General features: G+C 45.3%; 1 protein-coding gene across 2 annotated transcripts in view; it reads right to left on the bottom strand.

The window, feature by feature from the left end:
* The window catches only part of LOC136708185 (voltage-dependent calcium channel gamma-7 subunit-like), an 89,690-nt gene that overhangs the window by 47,927 nt on the left and 20,151 nt on the right, over positions 1 to 21,612 (bottom strand). For both annotated transcript variants that reach the window (XM_066682533.1, XM_066682534.1), the window contains 5 exons: positions 14,356 to 14,446; positions 11,951 to 12,181; positions 5,401 to 5,432; positions 4,946 to 5,028; positions 3,463 to 3,574 (listed from right to left, as the gene is read on the bottom strand). In XM_066682533.1, coding sequence (XP_066538630.1) covers positions 3,463 to 3,574; positions 4,946 to 5,028; positions 5,401 to 5,432; positions 11,951 to 12,180 — 457 coding nt within the window. In that variant the 5' untranslated portion in view covers position 12,181; positions 14,356 to 14,446. The remainder of the gene's footprint in view (positions 1 to 3,462; positions 3,575 to 4,945; positions 5,029 to 5,400; positions 5,433 to 11,950; positions 12,182 to 14,355; positions 14,447 to 21,612) is intronic.

Genomic DNA, 21,612 nt, shown 5'->3' with positions numbered 1-21,612 from the left:
AGCTACAACTGCTAGTGCATATGACTGGCCAGGTATAGCCTCATACTGGCTGGCTATTGTAAAATCCCAGCCTGGATCATATGATTGTATTTATTGACCTTTGCTCTGCTGGATCAAGTCTGTTAAAGTGCAAAACAGGTGCAGACCTCTTGGATTTGGAACTTTGGCTCAAGCCTACAGTGTAGCTCAAGATTGTCCCAGAGTGTGGCTCAAGATTGTCCCAGAGTGTGGCTCAAGATTGTCCCAGAGTGTGGCTCAAGATTGTCGCAGATTGTGGCTCAAGATTGTCGCAGATTGTGGCTCAAGATTGTCTCAGAGTGTATCTCAAGATTGTCTCAGATTGTATCTCAATATTTTCCCAGATTGTGGCTCAAGACTGTCCCAGATTGTGGCTTATGTTTTTATCCAGGTGTGACTCAAGGTTGTCCCTGAGTGTGGCTCAAGATTGTCCCAAATTGTGGCTCAAGACTGTCCCAGATTGTGGCTCAAGATTCTCCCAGATTGTGGCTCAAGATTGTCCCAGAGTGTGCCTCAAGATTGCCCCAGAGCGTGGCTCAAGATTGCCCCAGAGCGTGGCTCAGGTTTGCCCCAGAGCGTGCCTCAAGATTGTCCCAGAGTGTGGCACAAGATTGTCCCAGAGTGTGGCACAAGATCGTCCCAGAGTGTGGCTCAAGATTGTCCCAGAATGTGGCTCAAGACTGTCCCAGAATGTGGCTCAAGATTGTCTCAGAGTGTGTCTCAAGATTGTCCCAGAGTGTGCTTCAAGTTTGTTGCAGATTGTGGCTAAATATTGTCTCAGAGTGTATCTCAAGATTGTCCCAGAGTGTGGCTCAGGTTTGCCCCAGAGTGTGCCTCAGGTTTGCCCCAGAGCGTGCCTCAGGTTTGCCCCAGAGCGTGGCACAAGATTGTCCCAGAGTGTGGCTCAAGATTGTCCCAGAATGTGGCTCAAGATTGTCCCAGAGTGTGGCTCAAGATTGTCCCAGATTGTGGCTCAAGATTGTTTCAGAGTGTGTCTCAAGATTGTCCCAGAGTGTGGCTCAAGATTGTCTCAGAGTGTGGCTAAATATTGCCCCAGAGCGTGCCTCAGGTTTGCCCCAGAGTGTGGCTCAAGATTGTCCCAGATTGTGGCTCAAGATTGTTTCAGAGTGTGTCTCAAGATTGTCCCAGAGTGTGGCTCAAGATTGTCTCAGAGTATGGCTAAATATTGCCCCAGAGCGTGCCTCAGGTTTGCCCCAGAGTGTGGCTCAAGATTGTTTCAGAGTGTGTCTCAAATTGTTTCAGAGTGTGTCTCAAGATTGTCTCAGAGTGTGGCTAAATATTGCCCCAGAGCGTGCCTCAAGATTGTCCCAGAGTGTGGCTCAAGATTGTCCCAGAATGTGGCTCAAGATTGTCCCAGAGTGTGCCTCAAGATTATCCCAGAGTGTATCTCAAGATTGTCCCAGAGTGTGCCTCAAGATTATCCCAGAGTGTGCCTCAAGATTATCCCAGAGTGTATCTCAAGATTGTCCCAGAGTGTGCCTCAAGATTGTCACAGATTGTGGCTTATATTTATATCCGAGTGTGACTCAAGATTGTCCCAGAGTGTGCCTCAAAATTATCCCAGAGTGTATCTCAAGATTGTCCCAGAGTGTGCCTCAAGATTATCCCAGAGTGTATCTCAAGATTGTCCCAGAGTGTGCCTCAAGATTATCCCAGAGTGTATCTCAAGATTGTCCGAGAGTGTGCCTCAAGATTGTCACAGATTGTGGCTTATATTTATATCCGAGTGTGACTCAAGATTGTCCCAGAGTGTGCCTCAAGATTATCCCAGAGTGTATCTCAAGATTGTCCCAGAGTGTGCCTCAAGATTATCCCAGAGTGTATCTCAAGATTGTCCCAGAGTGTGCCTCAAGATTATCCCAGAGTGTATCTCAAGATTGTCCCGGATTGTGGCTCAAGATTGTCCCAGATTGTGGCTTATGTTTATATCTGGGTGTGACTCAAGATTGTCCCAGAGTGTGCCTCAAGATTGTCCCAGAGTGTGGCTCAAGATTGTCCCAGAGTGTGGCTCAAGATTGTCCCAGAGTGTATCTCAAGATTGTCCCAGAGTGTGCCTCAAGATTATCCCAGAGTGTATCTCAAGATTGTCCGAGAGTGTGCCTCAAGATTGTCACAGATTGTGGCTTATGTTTATATCCGAGTGTGACTCAAGGTTGTCTCTGAGTGTGGCTCAAGATTGTCCCAGATTGTGGCTCAAGATTGTCCCAGATTGTGGCTCAAGATTGTCCCAGAGTGTGGCTCAAGATCGTCCCAGATTGTGGCTTATGTTTATATCCGGGTGTGACTCAAGGTTGTCTCTGAGTGTGGCTCAAGATTGTCCCGGATTGTGGCTCAAGATTATCCCAGATTGTGGCTTATGTTTATATCTGGGTGTGGCTCAAGATTGTCCCAGAGTGTGGCTCAAGATTGTCCCAGATTGTGGCTTATGTTTATATCCGGGTGTGACTCAAGGTTGTCTCTGAGAGTGGCTCAAAATTGTCCCAGATTGTGGCTCAAGATTGTCCCAGATTGTGGCTTATGTTTATATCCGGGTGTGACTCAAGGTTGTCTCTGAGTGTGGCTCAAGATTGTCGCAGATTGTGGCTTATATTTATATCCGGGTGTGACTCAAGATTGTCCCTGTTCGTGCCCCTGGTTTTAGAACATGTCTCCAGATTGTCTCAGAGTCTCTAGGTTGTCCCAAACCACTATCATGTCCAGAACATATCTACAGATTGCTTTACAGTACATCCAGATTGTCTGTGTGCTTCCAGATTGACCCAAAGGCATAGCTCCAGAATGTCTGGGGCATGTGTGTGGATATTTCCAGATTTGATGTCTATATTTGACCATGTTTTGTTAGAATACGTGTCTCCTGCTTGTTCATACCGTTACTTGAGATATTTCCAGACCCTGTCCTCTTTTCTTTTTTGTGTTGTTGTTTCTCAGTGATTATGGAGTATTTTATCCATCTCCTGACCCAATTATGTATATTTTCCATATTCCACTTGCTTACATGACAACCTCTCAGAGTCTGGTGTGGTACACTGTCTCTGTGATTATATTCTTAATGAAGACTCGTCACGGAACTTATCCCTGGCAGCTGGGACATGTTTATTAAAGTGTAAACTGATTTGACGCTTGTTAACACGTCATGTTGTTTAATATGATGCTATTAAAACCCTGGCACACTGTATTTCCAGTGTGTCACAGATTGGTATCTCAGTTTTCTCTTTATTCAAGGGGAAGTCTGACAGTCTCTGTAAAGTCCTAAACGAAGTTCAACTGCTTTAGAGATTTGCTCTGATAATTGTTCAATGATGCTATGGGATTTCTTATTTTAAGAGGATTTAGTTAATTTCTCCAGTTTCTTCTGTACATTCTGCACACACACACACATACACACTCAATCACACACACACATGCACTCACTCACTCACTCACTGGTGCACTTCATGCCCTGGTGAATCAGGCCGTAGAGCAGAGAGCCACAGTGATCACAGAAGGTTGGACTGGAGTAGGTGTGAATCTTAAACTTGTGTTTACTCTTTAGATCCTAGAGAGAGAGAGAGAGAGAGAGAGAGAGAGAGGACAGAGAGAGAGAGAGAGAGAGAGAGAGAGAGAGCGAGTGAGAGAGAGAGAGAGAGAGAGGACAGAGAGATAGAAGAGAGAGAGAGAGAGGCTTAAATTAGGAGTCTGATGAGAATCTCACTGATGCTGCCCTTTTCTCTATAAATAGAAGAGCTCTGATGAGTCCGTCTCTCAGTACAGACACCTGTAAACACACACAGCACACACACACACACACACACACACACACACACACAGAGAGAAACGGCTCCATTTTGAAGTGACTGTGAGCCAATTAGCTCAGGCTATTTTGAGGGAGCTGAATGGTAGATGAATAAATGAGTTCAGCTCAGCTGTGAAAACTGAACCCCCCCCCTTCTTTTCCAATGTCTCTCTCACTTTCCCTCTATCTCTCTCTCTCTTTCATAGACTATCTCACTCTACCCCCCCCCTCCCCCTGTGGGTCTCACTGTCTCTGTGGTTGTCCCTCTCTCCCTCATCCTCTCTGCTAATCTCTCGCTCTCTTGTTCTCTCTCTGTGTCTCTCGTCCTCAGCTCCTGTCATCTGTCTTTTCTTTTTCCCTCCGTCTCTCTCTGACTAGTCTCCGCCCCTTTTCTTCATCCTCTGCCAGATTTCATGCTTCCCCTCCTCTCCCTCTGTGTCATAACCCCACTCTCTTCCTCTTTCATACACATCATGTGCTCTCTCTCTCTCTCTCTCGTACACAAACTATGGGACCAGCTACCAACCACTGTATCCCAGAGGCATGCACTTCATGTCCTAAAGTTTCTGGACATACCTGGTCATTAATAAATGTACAGTGTAAACACACACTTAGTATCATCTCCATAGGAATTGTATGAAGGGAAATGGGATGAACCAAAGTTTCCAAATGTTCAATGTCAAGTGTGGGCTAGAGGGGTAGTAGAGGAGTGGAACTATGTTCCCTGGAGTGATGGAGTTCCATCTAATGCTTTTAGCGTGGGCTGGAGTGGTGTTTATGAGAATAGATGTGTGTGTGTGAGCGAGACAGAAAGAGAGAGAGAGAGAGAGAGAGAGAAAGGAGAGTTGAAAACTCTGTAAATCATCAGCTCTGATAGCAGTACTGCAGGAGAGATGGAGAGGGAAAGAGGGGCGAGGGCTAAGGATGAAAGAACCGAGAGCGCAGGGTCTGGAGGGGTGGAGGGGGAGAGGGAGAGAGGCTGATGTAACAAGATGAAGTCGAAGCAGAAGAAAATTATCATCAGAATTATCACCACTGCAATGAGTTGAATATGCCAGCGCAGCTATGGGGTTTTCAATGTTAGCCGATGCTAAAGAGAGAGGGGCGGGGGGCGGGGGGAAACATGTTGCATACCTCTGCTTTAGGTGCGGTGATGGCTCCAGGACACGTGAAGGTGACAAACTCGTGACAGCGCTTGTGGACCACGAAACTGCAAACTAAAAGAGATTAGATACAGAGATGTTAAACTTGTACATGATCCTGATGTTCATACAATACATTTCAGAAACCATCTAACGGACGCATCAGAATTAACTAATCATCCAATAACAGAGCGTAACAGGAGATGAATAAATGAATAAATGAACACAGCAATAAAAAACAATGTCATTAATGCCCTTCACTGAATGCAGTGTAAACGTATTCGTCCTGTTGCTGTCACTACAGTAAAGTGTGAGGAAACTCAATATACTAGAACCCTTGGTTTTACAAGAGCTAGAAAGTGTCTATATATTTTTGGACATTTAGTAGAAGAAGGCACACAAATGTAGTAGAAAGAGAAATGATCTTAGATGTTATGGGGGTGTTACCTTGGCATTGGAACCCCTGCTTTCCTATGCCCCTAAAACAGAGAAAATATTGAGACAAAAGTTAGTTCCTCTGGTTTCTCCTGCTCAGTACAAAACTGTTGGAACAGATTAGTGTCTTCCTCACTGACCACCAGAGGGCAATGCAGAGTGCAACTTCAGCTCTGAGGCACAAGCGGCCTTTCAACTCATTCCAGTGCCCTGCAACAAGCTCACTAAACAGTTACTATATAGGAGGTTTTACTGATCAAAATGGCATTAGCTGGTAAATGTTACTGGCAAAGGCTGCAGAAAGAAAAAGAGGAAGGGAGCAAAAAGAGAAAAAGGAGAAAGAAAAAGCAAGGGACACTGCGAGAAAAAGAGACATAGGGCGACAGAAAAAGAGAGAGTGAAAGAGAGGGTAAAGAAGTGGACTGGTCATTGAGACTACAGTGTACAGAGTAGAGAGGTGGATTGGTCAGTGAGAGTATAGTGTACAGAGTACAAAGGTGGATGGGTCAGTGAGAGTATAGTGTGCAGAGTAGAGAGGTGGACTGGTTAGTAAGAGTATAGTACACAGAGATGGACGGGTCAGTGAGAGTATAGTGTACAGAGTAGAGAGGTGGATGGGTCAGTGAGAGTATAGTGTGCAGAGAGGTGGACGGGTCAGTGAGAGTATAGTGTGCAGAGTAGAGAGGTGGACGGGTCAGTGAGAGTATAGTGTACAGAGTACAGAGGTGGACTGGTCAGTGAGAGTATAGTGTACAGAGTAGAGAGGTGGACGGGTCAGTGAGAGTATAGTGTACAGAGTAGAGAGGTGGACTGGTCAGTGAGAGTATAGTGTACAGAGTAGAGAGGTGGACGGGTCAGTGAGAGTATAGTGTACAGAGTAGAGAGGTGGACTGGTTGGTGAGAGTATATTGTACAGAGTAGAGAGTATAGTGTATAGAGTAGAGAGGTGGACTGGTCAGTGAGAGTATAGTGTACAGGGTAAAGAGGTGGACGGGTCAGTGAAAGTATAGTGTACAGAGTAGAGAGGTGGACTGGTTGGTGAGAGTATAGTGTACAGAGTAGAGAGGTGGACAGGTCGGTGAGAGTATAGTGTGCAGAGTACAGAGGTGGATGGGTCAGTGAGAGTATAGTGTGCAGAGTAGAGAGGTGGATTGGTCAGTGGGAGTATAGTGTACAGAGGTGGACGGGTCAGTGAGAGTATAGTGTACAGAGTAGAGAGGTGGATGGGTCAGTGAGAGTATAGTGTACAGAGTAGAGAGGTGGACTGGTCAGTGAGAGTATAGTGTACAGAGTAGAGAGGTGGATGTGTCAGTGAGAGTAGAGAGGTGGACGGGTCGGTGAGAGTATAGTGTGCAGAGTACAGAGGTGGATGGGTCAGTGAGAGTATAGTGTGCAGAGTAGAGAGGTGTACTGGTCAGTGAGAGTATAGTGTACAGAGTACAGAGGTGGACTGGTCAGTGAGAGTATAGTGTACAGAGTAGAGAGGTGGATGGGTCAGTGAGAGTAGAGTGTGCAGAGTTGAGAGGTGGACTGGTCAGTGAGAGTATAGTGCACAGAGGTGGATGGGTCAGTGAGAGTATAGTGTACAGAGTAGAGAGGTGGATGGGTCAGTAAGAGTATAGTGTGCAGAGCAGAGAGGTGGACTGGTCAGTGAGAGTATAATGTGCAGAGTAGAGAGGTGGACTGGTCAGTGAGAGTATAGTGTACAGACTAGAGAGGTGGACTGGTCGGTGAGAGTATAGTGTACAGAGTAGAGAGGTGGACAGGTCAGTGAGAGTATAGTGTACAGAGTAGAGAGGTGGATGGGTCAGTGAGCGTATAGTGTGCAGAGTAGAGAGGTGGACTGGTCAGTGAGAGTATAGTGTACAGAGTAGAGAGGTGGACGGGTCGGTGAGAGTATAGTGTACAGAGTAGAGAGGTGGACAGGTCAGTGAGAGTATAGTGTACAGAGTAGAGAGGTGGATGGGTCAGTGAGAGTATAGTGTACAGAGTAGAGAGGTGGAATGGTCAGTGAGAGTATAGTGTACAGAGTAGAGAGGTGGATGTGTCAGTGAGAGTAGAGAGGTGGACAGGTCGGTGAGAGTATAGTGTGCAGAGTACAGAGGTGGATGGGTCAGTGAGAGTATAGTGTGCAGAGTAGAGAGGTGTACTGGTCAGTGAGAGTATAGTGTACAGAGTAGAGAGGTGGACTGGTCAGTGAGAGTATAGTGTACAGACTAGAGAGGTGGACTGGTCGGTGAGAGTATAGTGTACAGAGTAGAGAGGTGGATGGGTCAGTGAGCGTATAGTGTGCAGAGTAGAGAGGTGGACTGGTCAGTGAGAGTATAGTGTACAGAGTAGAGAGGTGGACGGGTCGGTGAGAGTATAGTGTACAGAGTAGAGAGGTGGACGGGTCGGTGAGAGTACAGTGTACAGAGTAGAGAGGTGGATGGGTCAGTGAGCGTATAGTGTGCAGAGTAGAGAGGTGGACGGGTCGGTGAGAGTATAGTGTACAGAGTAGAGAGGTGGACGGGTCGGTGAGAGTATAGTGTACAGAGTAGAGAGGTGGATGGGTCAGTGAGAGTATAGTGTACAGAGTAGAGAGGTGGACTGGTCAGTGAGAGTATAGTGTACAGAGTAGAGAGGTGGGCGGGTTAGTGAGAGTATAGTGTATAGAGTAAAGAGGTGGACGGGTCGGTGAGAGTATAGTGTACAGAGTAGAGAGGTGGACGGGTCAGTGAGAGTATAGTGTACAGAGTAGAGAGGTGGACTGGTCAGTGAGAGTAAAGCGTACAGAGTACAGAGGTGGACGGGTCAGTGAGACTATAGTGTACAGAGTAGAGAGGTGGACTGGTCAGTGAGAGTGCAGAGTCGAGTGGAGAGTTTTGGGACATATGTTCGCCTGCAGCACTGCTCTGTGCTGCTTCAGTTCGAGCTCAAACAGAGCGTCCACTGCATTATTAAAATCATCCCTCTGGCCTTGAGCTTCAGCAGCCACAGAGGAGACAGCACAGAGAAGAATAACATAGAGAAGAGTCTACTCCCTTCTTTCATACCTTCAGCACACCCTTTAGTGCTGTGTAAATGATATGTAGTAGTCTTTAATAAGAAAAACAACCCTATAATAATCATTAAATTAATTATTTTGAATTTTCACATTATTTTATAAAGTGCAACACATGAGACAAAGAATAAAGTTGCTCTGTAGTACCTGGAAAAAAAGTGTCTTACAGAGTAGCCCCCAAAAGGGCACAAGCATAATTTCTGCCAGGGAAGTCAGGGACATGTCCTCCACTGTTTTCTGAAATGGCTGATTTTGTCAGCACCACTCTCTGAAGGTGTGCTGTGAAAATATTTAATCTAACAGCTTGATGTAGATTGTGGAAATGGGTTCATGTTCCTTTAGATATGTGCAGGCTCTCTGGCACCAGAGTTCATTTTGGCAGCTCTTTTTTATTTAATTTTAGTCTTCACCTTTTGACTAAAATGTGTACTAAATTTATTCTAATCTTAAGTCATTTAATTACTGTTGGTTTTAGCCTAGTTTTAGTCCAACATTCAAAAAAGAAATTCATTTTAATTCATTTTAGTCATGTACTGATCAAGGATATACTTTTTTAAATGTATTATTTGTTAATAAGTTTCATAAATAATAGCTGAAAAATTGTTACATTAAAGAACACGTTAACATTAAAATTACGGAAGGAATATGGCCACTTCATTTCTTCAAACAGGTTGCTTTTATTAAACATGAACATTTTAAGTTAAAATCGTGCTGTAAATAGCAACTGAGTTGACTCTAAAAATTCAAAAATTTTCACATCTTTGTTTTGTTTTTAAAAAAGCAAAATATTTTGTCACAGTTCTCATTTTCAAATGATTATTTTTATATGGTTCTCATTCATTCATTATCTGTAACCCTTATCCAGTTCAGGGTCGAGGTGGGTCCAGAGCCTACCTGGAATCATTGGACGCAAGGCGGGGAATACACCCTGGAGGGGGCACCAGTCCTTCACAGGGCAACACACACACACACATTCACTCACTCACTCACACCTACGGACACTTTTGAGTCGCCAATCCACCTACCAACGTGTGTTTTTGGCCTGTGGGAGGAAACCCACACAGACACAGGGAGAACACACCACACTCCTCACAGACAGTCACCTGGAACGGGAATCGAACCCACAACCTCCAGGTCCCTGGAGTGACTGCGACACTAACCTGCTGCGCCACCGTGCCGCCCTTATATGGTTCTCATCCAGTTTGAATTTTGTAAAATAGGTTGTTAACATATATTTTTCATTAATGAAATTAATACTGTCTGCGGGGACCTCTACTAATACACCCTCCTCCCTCAGTTAGAGTTAGTTTGGGTGCATGAGGAAGACAAAAAAAACTCTCTCGTGTTGTGGATCTGCGTATGGCTTCAGTGTGGCTCACTGCGGTGGAAAAACCTGGTATAATAGCAGGTATTACCCTGGAGCTAAATAACTCTAGCACTGGAATTAGAAGTAGAGGAAGTTTATCTGGTCCCATCTACAGCTGAGAAATAGGTAAAGAAACAGGTAACAACACCTCATCAGCCTGCTTCCTGACAGCCATGAACACATGTCCACAAACGTTTGTACATTCTGTGTTTATTTGTGCACCAGAAAACAGCAGAATTGGGACAAGGAGCCAGGTCTACATTAATCAGAGTGCAAAAGTACAGAAGTTAATTCTGTAATTGCCTGGGAGCCTTTCCAGTGGTTATTGTGCTCAGGTTTAGCATGTATGCTCATGCTAATTCTGACAGCATTTCAGAGCTGAAGCCTAACAGGACGCTTAAAAATCTTGGCAAGGATGGACGAGCGTTTGTGGCCGAGTTCCAAGCTGGCCGAGGAAGCGAGCGGACGAGGGGAAAGCTGCAGCTAATCCCACAGCTGAGGACTCAACCTAAAGTAACCAATCACTTCAGCATGTTGTACCTAGCACTTATTCCTGGAGAGAGCGTCAAAAGGACATCTTCCTGAGTGTTTTCATCTCCTCCTTTGCTTCTACAGGAAATTAGGGATGCAGATTTCTGGCCGCCAAAATGGTCAAAAGAGTTTGTACCGTTTCCGTCGCAAGAGAAAAGAATTTGACCAAAGACCAAACAAAAAGAAAGAAAGAATCTTAGCCGCCAGAATGTAACTTCTTCCCCATTTAAGGGGGATTAGTCAATTCATTTAAGAAGCTTGGGTTCCAGAACATAACAAGTGCAAATGGAACAAATGGAAAATTCCAATAAGAAATCAGTAGGTATTTTAGGTGTTTATTTATTGTCATTTTGTTTGGTTTGATTTAAGTCCTGTGTTTTGTTTTGTATTTTTATTTTAGCTCAGAATCGTCATTCTGGTGAATCACGTAGAAGTCAGGTGTCGTTCGCTAACGCTAACTCTGAGTTTCGGTTTAAACCGAAATGTTTTCAGAAGCTAGGTCTGTGGCAGACGTGTGGGAGCCACATTAGCATGTTCCATGGTGGTACAAGCTTGGAGCTTCACCAATGGGAATCCTCTACACTTTGCTGTGTAAAATATGCATGCGGACATGTTTAGCATGAATTATTTTCCAGCAGAAGTGCTTCAGATCTCCCTCTGCTGTGTGTTTGCTGTTGTCATGGGAGTCGTCACGCTTCCAAAACACAGGAAAACATGTCCACGCAGTGTACACTCTGAAACAGAGCAGGGTTTAGGGCTTTGTGTTCAGCCTTAAAGCATACTCCAGGTTTTGAAAAATCTGATTTGAGTCGATATTTGAATTCCCACAATTACAGTTTTATCTTTATATCTATTGTATTTTATAATTCTTATTTGTGTATATTTACGTAATGGTAATCATTGGTTTGTAAACACTGTTTTAAGAAAAAACATGTTATGAAGTAAATAATGATCCTTTCTACAACTAACTGAACTATAAATTGTTGTATTAGTACTGAATTAATCGAACAATAACACCTCATGCAACTTCCATGCGCAATTTCTTCAACTACGGTGCAGTGAAACAACAGAAGCAATGTCGCCCCCTACACTTCCTGCAGTGTATTACAACTGTAGTGTAAAATCTCATAAGAAAGGCACTATCAATATAATGAGCTAGAGCTGAGTAAAGTGCTGCAGAATGAGGTGGTGGTGGTGAAGTGGGACTACATTTTATGGCACGATGGAGCTCCATTCAGTTCGTCTGGGATGAGTGATTCATCTTGTGAATTCCTGTGAACTCTGAATCAATTCAAATTAGAATTAGAATCACTTTATTGGCCACTGTGCTTGCACACAGAGGAATTTGTTTCCTGCATGTAATCTCTGGCCAATCCGGGCAGTGAAACACACAGTTACACACTCTAGTGAACACTAGGGGGCAGTGAGCACACATTCCTGGAGCGGTGGGTGGCCATGGCTGTCCCACAAATCCTCACAGAAATGTTCCGACATCTAGTTTAAAGCCTTCCCAGTCCTGCAGAAGCTGTTACTCCCACAAAGAGTGAACAAACTCCCTGTTAATACTTTTACACGCTGGATTACTTCTGGCCATGTCGTGTATCAGCGGTGGTGTGAAGTACCAGATGAAGTCGGTGCAGTGACTGCAGAAGGTGGGCTGCTTGAAGAATCGTGCCGTGAACTGATGGTCCTTCACTTCCACGATCCTCTTGTGCTTCAGGGCTCCTTTCCTCTGAAAGACTGGTAACCTGGGTGGAGGAGAGAGGGGCGAGGGAAGAGGGGAGGAGGAGGGCGAGGGGGAGGACAGGGCCAAAGGGGAGAGAGAGGGGGATGGAGAGACTGGGGTAGACATCCTGCAGAGAGAAGAAAAAGAGAAAGTTTAGGTATATGGGCAGAAAAGAGGGCGAGAAAAGAAATCATACGTCCAGAGCCACTGCCATTAGGGAATACCACTGCCATGAAGCAGTGTACAGGGCTTGGGTAGGTGGTACTTGTCAAAGTAACATCCACATGAATACCACTACCCAAGATTTCACACTTACAGACTGTAGTCTATCTATTGCTCTGCATACTTTGGTCAGGACCCCCACAGGACCACCACAGAGCAGCTATGATTTAGGAGGTGGATCATTCTCAGCGCTGCAGTGACACTGACATGGTGGTGGTGTGTTAGTGTGTGTTGTGCTGGTGTAGAGTGGATCAGACACAGCAGTAGCTGCTGGAGTTTTTAAACCCCTCAGTGTCTGGACCGAGAACAGTCAACCGACCAAAAACATCCAGCCGACAGCGTCCTGTGTCACTGATGAAGGACTAGAGGACGACCGACACACACTGTGCGGCGATAGATGAGCTACTGTCTCTGTCTTTACATCTACAAGGTGGACCAACGAGGGAGTAGTGCCTCACAGAGTGGGCGGTGAGTGGATACCAACAGCTCCAGCAGCCATTACTGTGTCTAATCCACACGTACTAACACACCACCGCATCCTGACTGCTGAAGAACAGTGTGAAGGGTCGAACACAGTATGCAGAGCAACAAATGGACTGCCGTCTGTGATTGTAGAAGTACAGCGTGCCTCTGTACGGCACTGGAACTGAGAGAATGGACAGTTAATAAAGAAACAAGAAGGTTGTGTTGATGTTGTGAGGGGAATAAGATGAAGAAATGAATGAAGCAAATAGATACTGTAAGGAAAAGGAAAAGTTTGAATGTGTACAGATGTTGAGAAGTGTGCAGAGGGAATACACAGAAGAAGGGGGAAGAGAGAGAGAGAGAGAGAGAGAGAGAGAGAGAGAGAGAGAGAGAGAGAGAGAAAACTGAGTGAAGGAGAGGTTAATACACACACAAATACAGACTTCCAGAGGGACTTCTGAAGCACACAGCGATTAGTGTGCCTCCTGCCCTACTTCACACACACACACACACACACACACACACACACACACACGCCACCTGCTCCTGCAATCCTTCCCTCACTCCTTTTAACTCTCCTCTACCCATCAAACCCCTCTCTTTCCATTCACAGTGTGTCTTCAGTAGAGAATTAATGTAAATACTCTATAAAGCCCCTCACTGCTCCAACATTTCTTCTGAAATGAACGGTATTAAGGACTTTGTTTCTCTTTTGCGGCAATAACAGGTTCTACGCTTCTAGATTAGCTGTTGGAACATTTCTGTGAGCATTTGTTGGCAGCCACAACAACAGGTTGGGTCTCGGATGATTAGTTCTTGCTCAGTGGTACTGAAAGTGCTTCAACGCCCAGCTAGCCCACCCTTAGCATTGAGCATGATGACTGTAGGCTCATGTGCATCTCCTCAAGTCACCTGTATTTTCTGGGTTGGCAGAGCTACATCCAATATTTACGGGCTCAGCTCTGACTCGATATTCACTATCTAACATAAGCAGCTGTCCTCGTTAATGTTCCTGCCATCAAATCCTCACAGCAATGTTCGATTGAGTGTAAAGCCTTCTTAGAAGAGTAGGAACTGTTGCTGTTGAAGTACTTATTAATACACTTCATTAAACAACAACAAGAAAAGAAAGAACACAGGATCCGCAGGTGTGAATATAACAGGTATAGCTTTAGCAAACATGCTAATAGGGCTAACAGTGAGTGATAAAGCAGTGTCCGATCTGTACGGCTGCATTTGAATGATGCTAATGTATATCCATCCACATTCAGTCACTGTTAGCCATGTTAGCTTCAGAACTACTTCAATAAATGCAGGTCTCTGATTTCTCAAGCTACTTTACTGAAATGAGTGGGATTGATTCGGCTCATATTTATTCAGGGATGGAGCCAATACTGAGAGCGAGGGATCAAATGGAGCAACAGGAGATGAGAGAAAAGAGAAAAACAAATAGAGCCAGAGGAAATAAATACCCAGCAACATTTAGCCCAAATAGATCACCTGGATCTGGGAGTGATGAACAATCAATGACTAGAGTGAAGTAGGTTTAGAGACAGATAAAGAGAAGGCATGACCAGAATAAAAGAATGAAGGAGGAAAGAAGGAAAGGAGTACCTGTATTCGTTGGTTTGGCACAGTCTTAGTCAAAGTCTTAGTCGCTCGCCCCTTTCTCTCTCTCTCTCTCGTCCTCTCTTTTCTGTTATTCCTGGCTCATAAAAAGTGGAACAAAAAGAGAGACGCTGATCGAAGAAAAAATAAATCAATTCTCAATAGCCCCGCAAAGAAAGAACAAAGGGGGGAAAAAAGAGAAAGAAAAGTGAGGGATAAGAGTGGAGCTTTCCAAGAATGAAAGAGGAGTGGAACAGGAGGGAGGAGATGGTGTATCCCTTTACCCAATAGTGAGAGGGCAAATTTCACTTTCCAAGATTTGATTCTTCTGTTTTTTTTACCAACAGGATGAGGTGAAGACAGACAGAGAGAGAGAAAGAGAGAGAGAGAGAGAGTGGTGGATGGAAAGAAATAGGCAAGCAAATTCATTTTTGAAATCTGGGTTACCTCTCTCTGGAGAGAGAAAGAGAGACGGATGGAGGGGGGACAGAAAAAGGACAGAGAGAGAGAGAGAGAGAGAGAGAGAGAGAGGGATGGATACTGGCCCCCTTGGCCATCCTTGGTCAGTGGACTCTTCAACTGGTTGAGCCAGAGGACCCTAGAATAGAGGATGTTTACATTAATCTAAACCCAATTAGTGTGTTTACATTTAAACCAATAAGTTGTTCATCAGACTTCAGCAGTTATCTGATTCTCCAGTATACGTATTTCTTTCTTAGCTAAGATCAAATCCACTGACACTACCATAGGCTATAACTATCCCTGGGCCTTTACTCTTAGATTTATGGTAAATCCCAGCTTTAGCAATACTAGCACAGACTAGAACTATCCCTGAATATCACTTATTTCCATTTTATTCTCTACTCCTAGCAACAAGGATGCTAGTACAGCCTATAACTATCTCTGTTTTTCTAGCTTTCAGATTTAGGCAAATCCCCTAGCTTTCATGATGCTAGCACACACGATAAACATATCTGTATCTTTCTTACTTCCAGATTTATGATAATCCCCTAGCAATTCTGATACTAGCACAGGTTTTGCCATCTCTGGGTCTTTCTTACTTCCTGATGCTAAACCCCTAGCTTTAGAGATGCTAGCAGGGGCTATAACTATCCCAGGGTATTTCCTGTTTCCAAAAAAATTTAATTTTGTAAACATCTGGCAGAGAGACCTATTATTTTACCTCAGAAAAAGGTTTTTCCTCACATTAACGCAACTTAGATTTAGGCATCTGCACCTGTGCTGAAACAGTAGAGTATAAAACTAGTTTCTTGGTCAAAATTTAGATTTTTACCACATGCTCTGATGAGAGTTTATATGCGAGACTGAAAAATCTGAATGTATCATTGCTAAACTTGTATTTTCTTAACTGATTTGATTGTGGTGTTCATGTAAATGCAGTCAGTTATATGAATCATTTGAACCATCCAAGTTCAGTATGTAGCCTTAAGCTAACGTGACTACAGAAAAAGATTTAGCATATATTTGAAAGCACTGTAGACCCAGGCACAGTGATTCCCTATGCTAGTATTGCTAAAGTAAGGAGCTGTGCATAATTCTGGAAGTAAAAGGTTACAGCCTGTGATAGATAATACTAGTGAACTGGGGATTAACATATATTTGGAAGTAAGAAAGACTCAGGATTGGTTATAGCCAGTGCTAGCTTCACTATTGTCAGGGGATTAGCATAAATTTGGAAGTAATGAAGACCAAGGAATGATTATAGCTTGTGCTAGCATCAATGCTGACAGCACACATTTTTTTTTAAAGTAAGAACCACCCAAGAATGGGTATGGTGTATGCTAGTATGACTACTGACAGGGGATTAGCATACATTTGGAAGTAAGGAAGACCCTGCAATGGTAATAGCCTGTACTAGCACTGCTGTTAATAAGGGATTAGCATAAATCTGGAAATGAGAATGGCTCACGAATGGTTATGGCATGTGTTAGCTTTGCTAGTGCTAGCTCCTTTCTGGCTGATGCTAGGTGTCTAAATGTGGCCTCATCTGCAGCTCAATCCAGGTCACAGTGGGTGGATTTAAGGAAAATAAAGATGGCTGTCATACACTGGGAGAAAGAGAGAGTAGTACTGAGGGAAAGAGGACAGTGGACGATGAATAATGATTAAATCAGCTAAGACCAGGTTAGTACCAGCCTGTGACTGGGAGTGTGCTAGCTCTATTGTGAAACTGGCAAAGACTAAAAACATGGAAAATATTTCGTAAAAAATCAACATAACTATTATAAATTAATGATACAGTAACAATGGCATGGGTTGTTTCCATTTTGCAGTGGATTGTACCATACCAGAGTGGTCCAAGGAAGGACAACCAGTGAAACTGTGACAGAGCTATAAGCGCCCTAGGCTCATTAATGTGTGAGGGAGTGAATGCTAGCCCAGTTGGTTCAATGCCAAGGAGGGTCTAATGTAACACACATTTCTCATGTTCCAAATCTTTGCTGCATAATAATAATAATAATAATAAAATAATAATGGAGCTGCATTATTTTATAACCTCCCCCCCCCCCCCCTTTTACAACTAGTAATTTCAGCTACATTTAATTGTGCACCCACTTTGTATAATCTCTATAGATAGATATACATTTAAATAGGAAGCTGCACATAAGCCTAAAGTCACCATGTTCAATACCATGCATTGGCTTCTGTGGTAAACAGCATGAAACACTGAGAGAATACAGTAACAGAACTGTATTCTCTGAGTAATGGAGCTCCATCTAATAACTCTAGTAGAGCCAGAACTCACTCCAACATCAGTACATGACCTCAGTAATGCTCTTATGATTGCCATGAAATCCTCACAGCAATGTTCCAGCATCTAAAATAAAAGTGACTTAAACACACATCCACACCATATGGCGAAGTGTTAGAGGAAGAGAGAGAGAGAGACAGAGCAAAGAGAATGAAACGGAAGGTAAGAGAGAAGGAGAGAATGAGAAAAAGAGAGAGGAGGGGGAATAAGAGACATGGGATGAGAGGGAGATGGAGGGAGAGATAGAGGGAGTAAAAGGTTGAAGGTCTAATTATGTAAAATGTAGGTTATTAGTCTCCTGATGAGGAGGCTATGAGAAAATTAATTAACAATTATAATTAGCAAGATTGTTAGAGAGCAAAATGGTGTCGTCGGACGGCCGTGTTTATACGGAGGGCCAGGAGTGTGTGTGTGTGTGTCTGTGTGTGATTCACTGTCATTGATAGTGTCCCTGTTTGTGTGTGTGTGTGGAGGTCAGTGTGTTTTATAACTTAATTCCATACATACCCGAGCTAGCGGACCCTCTGTCTCCTGCATCGATTCAACAGAAGCTTTTGTGTTCGCATTAGAAATCTGTTTCTATAATGTCCTTATAGTCTACAGTGGATGAGTGTGTGTTTAGCATTCGTCCACAGTCACGGAGAACCATCACGACAAGAACATCAGTTTATGGAACAGACACGATTCAGAATAACATACTGTACACCAAAAAGATGAACAACAGTCAAGAAAACCATATCTTGAAACTAGCCTGTAACTCACTCGCTCATGTTAAACAGGCTTAAAATTCACCACCAGGGGGCAGTCAAATATTTTTTAATTCTTGCCTAGAGCAGTGTTTCACATCAATGACATTGTGTCCTTGGTTTAAACATAGCCATGCTGCATTCACAAGCCATAACTGCATAATTTACTGACCTATCCAGCATTTTTATAGCCATTAGAAAGTGCAGAGAGACTGTAGGACAGATTTGGAGCCATACTTTGAAAACAATTGCTGTGGATATTTCATAGCAGTATCTCCCCCGTGTCTTGGCTGTGTTGAAGGAAAGAGAGTCAACCCCATTTTAAACCAAAATCTCCTTACACTCCTTAAGAAAAACACATCTTTCCTGTGGTCAAGCGAAACTGCGGCAGATACTGATGTGTCTTGTTTGCATTTATTGTTTTGTGTCTGTGTTGCGAGATTAGATACAAAATTGGGAAATGGGATGTTCTCTTTTTTATTGCAGGATCAGAAATGGAAAACCAAATAATGAACGGTATACAGATCGTAGTCCCAGGTTGTGTTTTTGTTTTGTTGGATATGATCCTGTCGCTCTCTAATATATGTTTAATAAAGAGAATATGCAGAAATTCATTCATTCATTATCTGTAACCCTTATCCAGTTCAGGGCCGTGGTGGGTCCAGAACCAACCTGGAATCATTAGGCGGGAATACACCCTGGAGGGGGCGCTAGTCCTTGACAGGGCAACACAGACACACTCACACTTACGGACACTTTTGAGTCACCAATGCACCTACCAACGTGCGTTTTTGGACTGTGGGAGGAAACCAGAGCACGCGGAGGAAACCCACGCAGACACAGGGAGAACACACCACACTCCTCACAGACAAGTCACCCGGAGGAAACCCATGGAAACACAGAGAGATCACACCACACTCCTCACAGACAGTCACCCGGAGGAAACCCACGCAGACACAGAGAGAACACACCACACTCCTCACAGACAGTCACCCAGAGGAAACCCACGCAGACACAGAGAGAACACACCACACTCCTCACAGTCACCCGGAGGAAACCCACGCAGACACAGGGAGAACACACCACACTCCTCACAGACAGTCACCCGGAGGAAACCCACACAGACACAGAAAGAACACACCACACTCCTCACAGTCACCCGGAGGAAACCCATGCAGACACAGGGAGAACACACCACACTCCTGACAGTCACCCGGAGGAAACCCACGCAGACACAGGGAGAACACACCACACTCCTCACAGACAGTCACCCAGAGGAAACCCACGCAGACACAGAGAGAACACACCACACTCCTGACAGTCACCCGGAGGAAACCCACGCAGACACAGGGAGAACACACCACACTCCTCACAGACAGTCACCCGGAGGAAACCCACGCAGACACAGAGAGAACACACCACACTCCTCACATTCAACTGGAGGAAACCCACACAGACACAGAAAGAACACAGCACACTCCTCACAAACAGTCACCCGGAGGAAACCCACGCAGACACAGGGAGAACACACCACACTCCTCACAGACAGTCACCCGAAGGAAACCCACACAGACACAGGGAGAACACACCACACTCCTCACAGACAGTCACCCGGAGGAAACCCATGCAGACACAGATAGAACACACCACACTCTTCACAGACAGTCACCTGGAGGAAACCCATGCAGACACAGGGAGAACACACCACACTCCTCACAGACAGTCACCCGGAGGAAACCCACGCAGACACAGAGAGAACACACCACACTCCTCACAGACAGTCACCCGAAGGAAACCCACACAGACACAGAGAGAACACACCACACTCCTCACAGACAGTCACCCGGAGGAAACCCACACAGACACAGGGAGAACACACCACACTCCTCACAGACAGTCACCTGAAGGAAACCCACACAGACACAGAGAGAACACACCACACCCCTCACAGTCACCCGGAGGAAACCCATGCAGACACAGGGAGAACACACCACACTCCTCACAGACAGTCACCCGGAGGAAACCCACGCAGACACAGAGAGAACACACCACACTCCTCACAGACAGTCACCCGAAGGAAACCCACACAGATACAGAGAGAACACACCACACTCCTCACAGACAGTCACCCGGAGGAAACCCACACAGACACAGGGAGAACACACCACACTCCTCACAGACAGTCACCCGGAGGAAACCCACACAGACACAGAAAGAACACACCACACTCCTCACAGTCACCCGGAGGAAACCCATGCAGACACAGGGAGAACACACCACACTCCTGACAGTCACCCGGAGGAAACCCACGCAGACACAGGGAGAACACACCACACTCCTCACAGACAGTCACCCAGAGGAAACCCACGCAGACACAGAGAGAACACACCACACTCCTGACAGTCACCCGGAGGAAACCCACGCAGACACAGGGAGAACACACCACACTCCTCACAGACAGTCACCCGGAGGAAACCCACGCAGACACAGAGAGAACACACCACACTCCTCACATTCAACTGGAGGAAACCCACACAGACACAGAAAGAACACAGCACACTCCTCACAAACAGTCACCCGGAGGAAACCCACGCAGACACAGGGAGAACACACCACACTCCTCACAGACAGTCACCCGAAGGAAACCCACACAGACACAGGGAGAACACACCACACTCCTCACAGACAGTCACCCGGAGGAAACCCATGCAGACACAGATAGAACACACCACACTCTTCACAGACAGTCACCTGGAGGAAACCCACGCAGACACAGGGAGAACACACCACACTCCTCACAGACAGTCACCCGGAGGAAACCCACGCAGACACAGAGAGAACACACCACACTCCTCACAGACAGTCACCCGAAGGAAACCCACACAGACACAGAGAGAACACACCACACTCCTCACAGACAGTCACCCGGAGGAAACCCACACAGACACAGGGAGAACACACCACACTCCTCACAGACAGTCACCTGAAGGAAACCCACACAGACACAGAGAGAACACACCACACTCCTCACAGACAGTCACCCGGAGGAAACCCACACAGACACAGGGAGAACACACCACACTCCTCACAGACAGTCACCCGGAGGAAACCCACACAGACACAGAGAGAACACACCACACTCCTCACAGACAGTCACCCGGAGGAAACCCACAGACACAGGGAGAACACACCACACTCCTCACAGACAGTCACCCGGAGGAAACCCACACAGACACAGAGAGAACACACCACACTCCTCACAGACAGTCACCCGGAGCAGACATCGAACTCACAACCTCCAGGTCCCTGGAGCTGTGTGACTGCGACACCTACCTGCTGCGCCACCGTGCCGCCCTCCAGCAGAAATTGTTTGTTTTGTCTTCCAGCCATGGTGGTTTTCCATTAAGAATCTGTTACCTGAGATCACGCCACTATGCCCATGCTTAGCGTGCCATTTCCAGGCCATTACACTACCTGTAGCCTTAAATCAACTTCTACTTTGGCATCCTCCTCAGGAACTGCTCTTGAAACACTTCACTGTTTCGCCGCTGGCTCTTACATTCGATTTTTCAACTCTGCTATGAAGATTCAATAGCATTCAGTCATGAGAGCATTAGTGAGGCCAGATGCTGATGCTGCACGATTATTTCTCGCTTCAGCTCATCCCGAAGGCACTGGATAGCGCTCCATCACTTCAGAGAATGCAGTCCCAGTGCTCCACAGCCCAATGCCAGGGGGGCTTTG

This window comes from Hoplias malabaricus, chromosome 10, assembly GCF_029633855.1.
Source record: "Hoplias malabaricus isolate fHopMal1 chromosome 10, fHopMal1.hap1, whole genome shotgun sequence".
Lineage (NCBI taxonomy): Eukaryota > Metazoa > Chordata > Actinopteri > Characiformes > Erythrinidae > Hoplias > Hoplias malabaricus.
The sequence above is the reverse complement of the archived record's forward strand: the minus strand, read 5'-3'. Positions and strand labels throughout refer to the sequence as shown.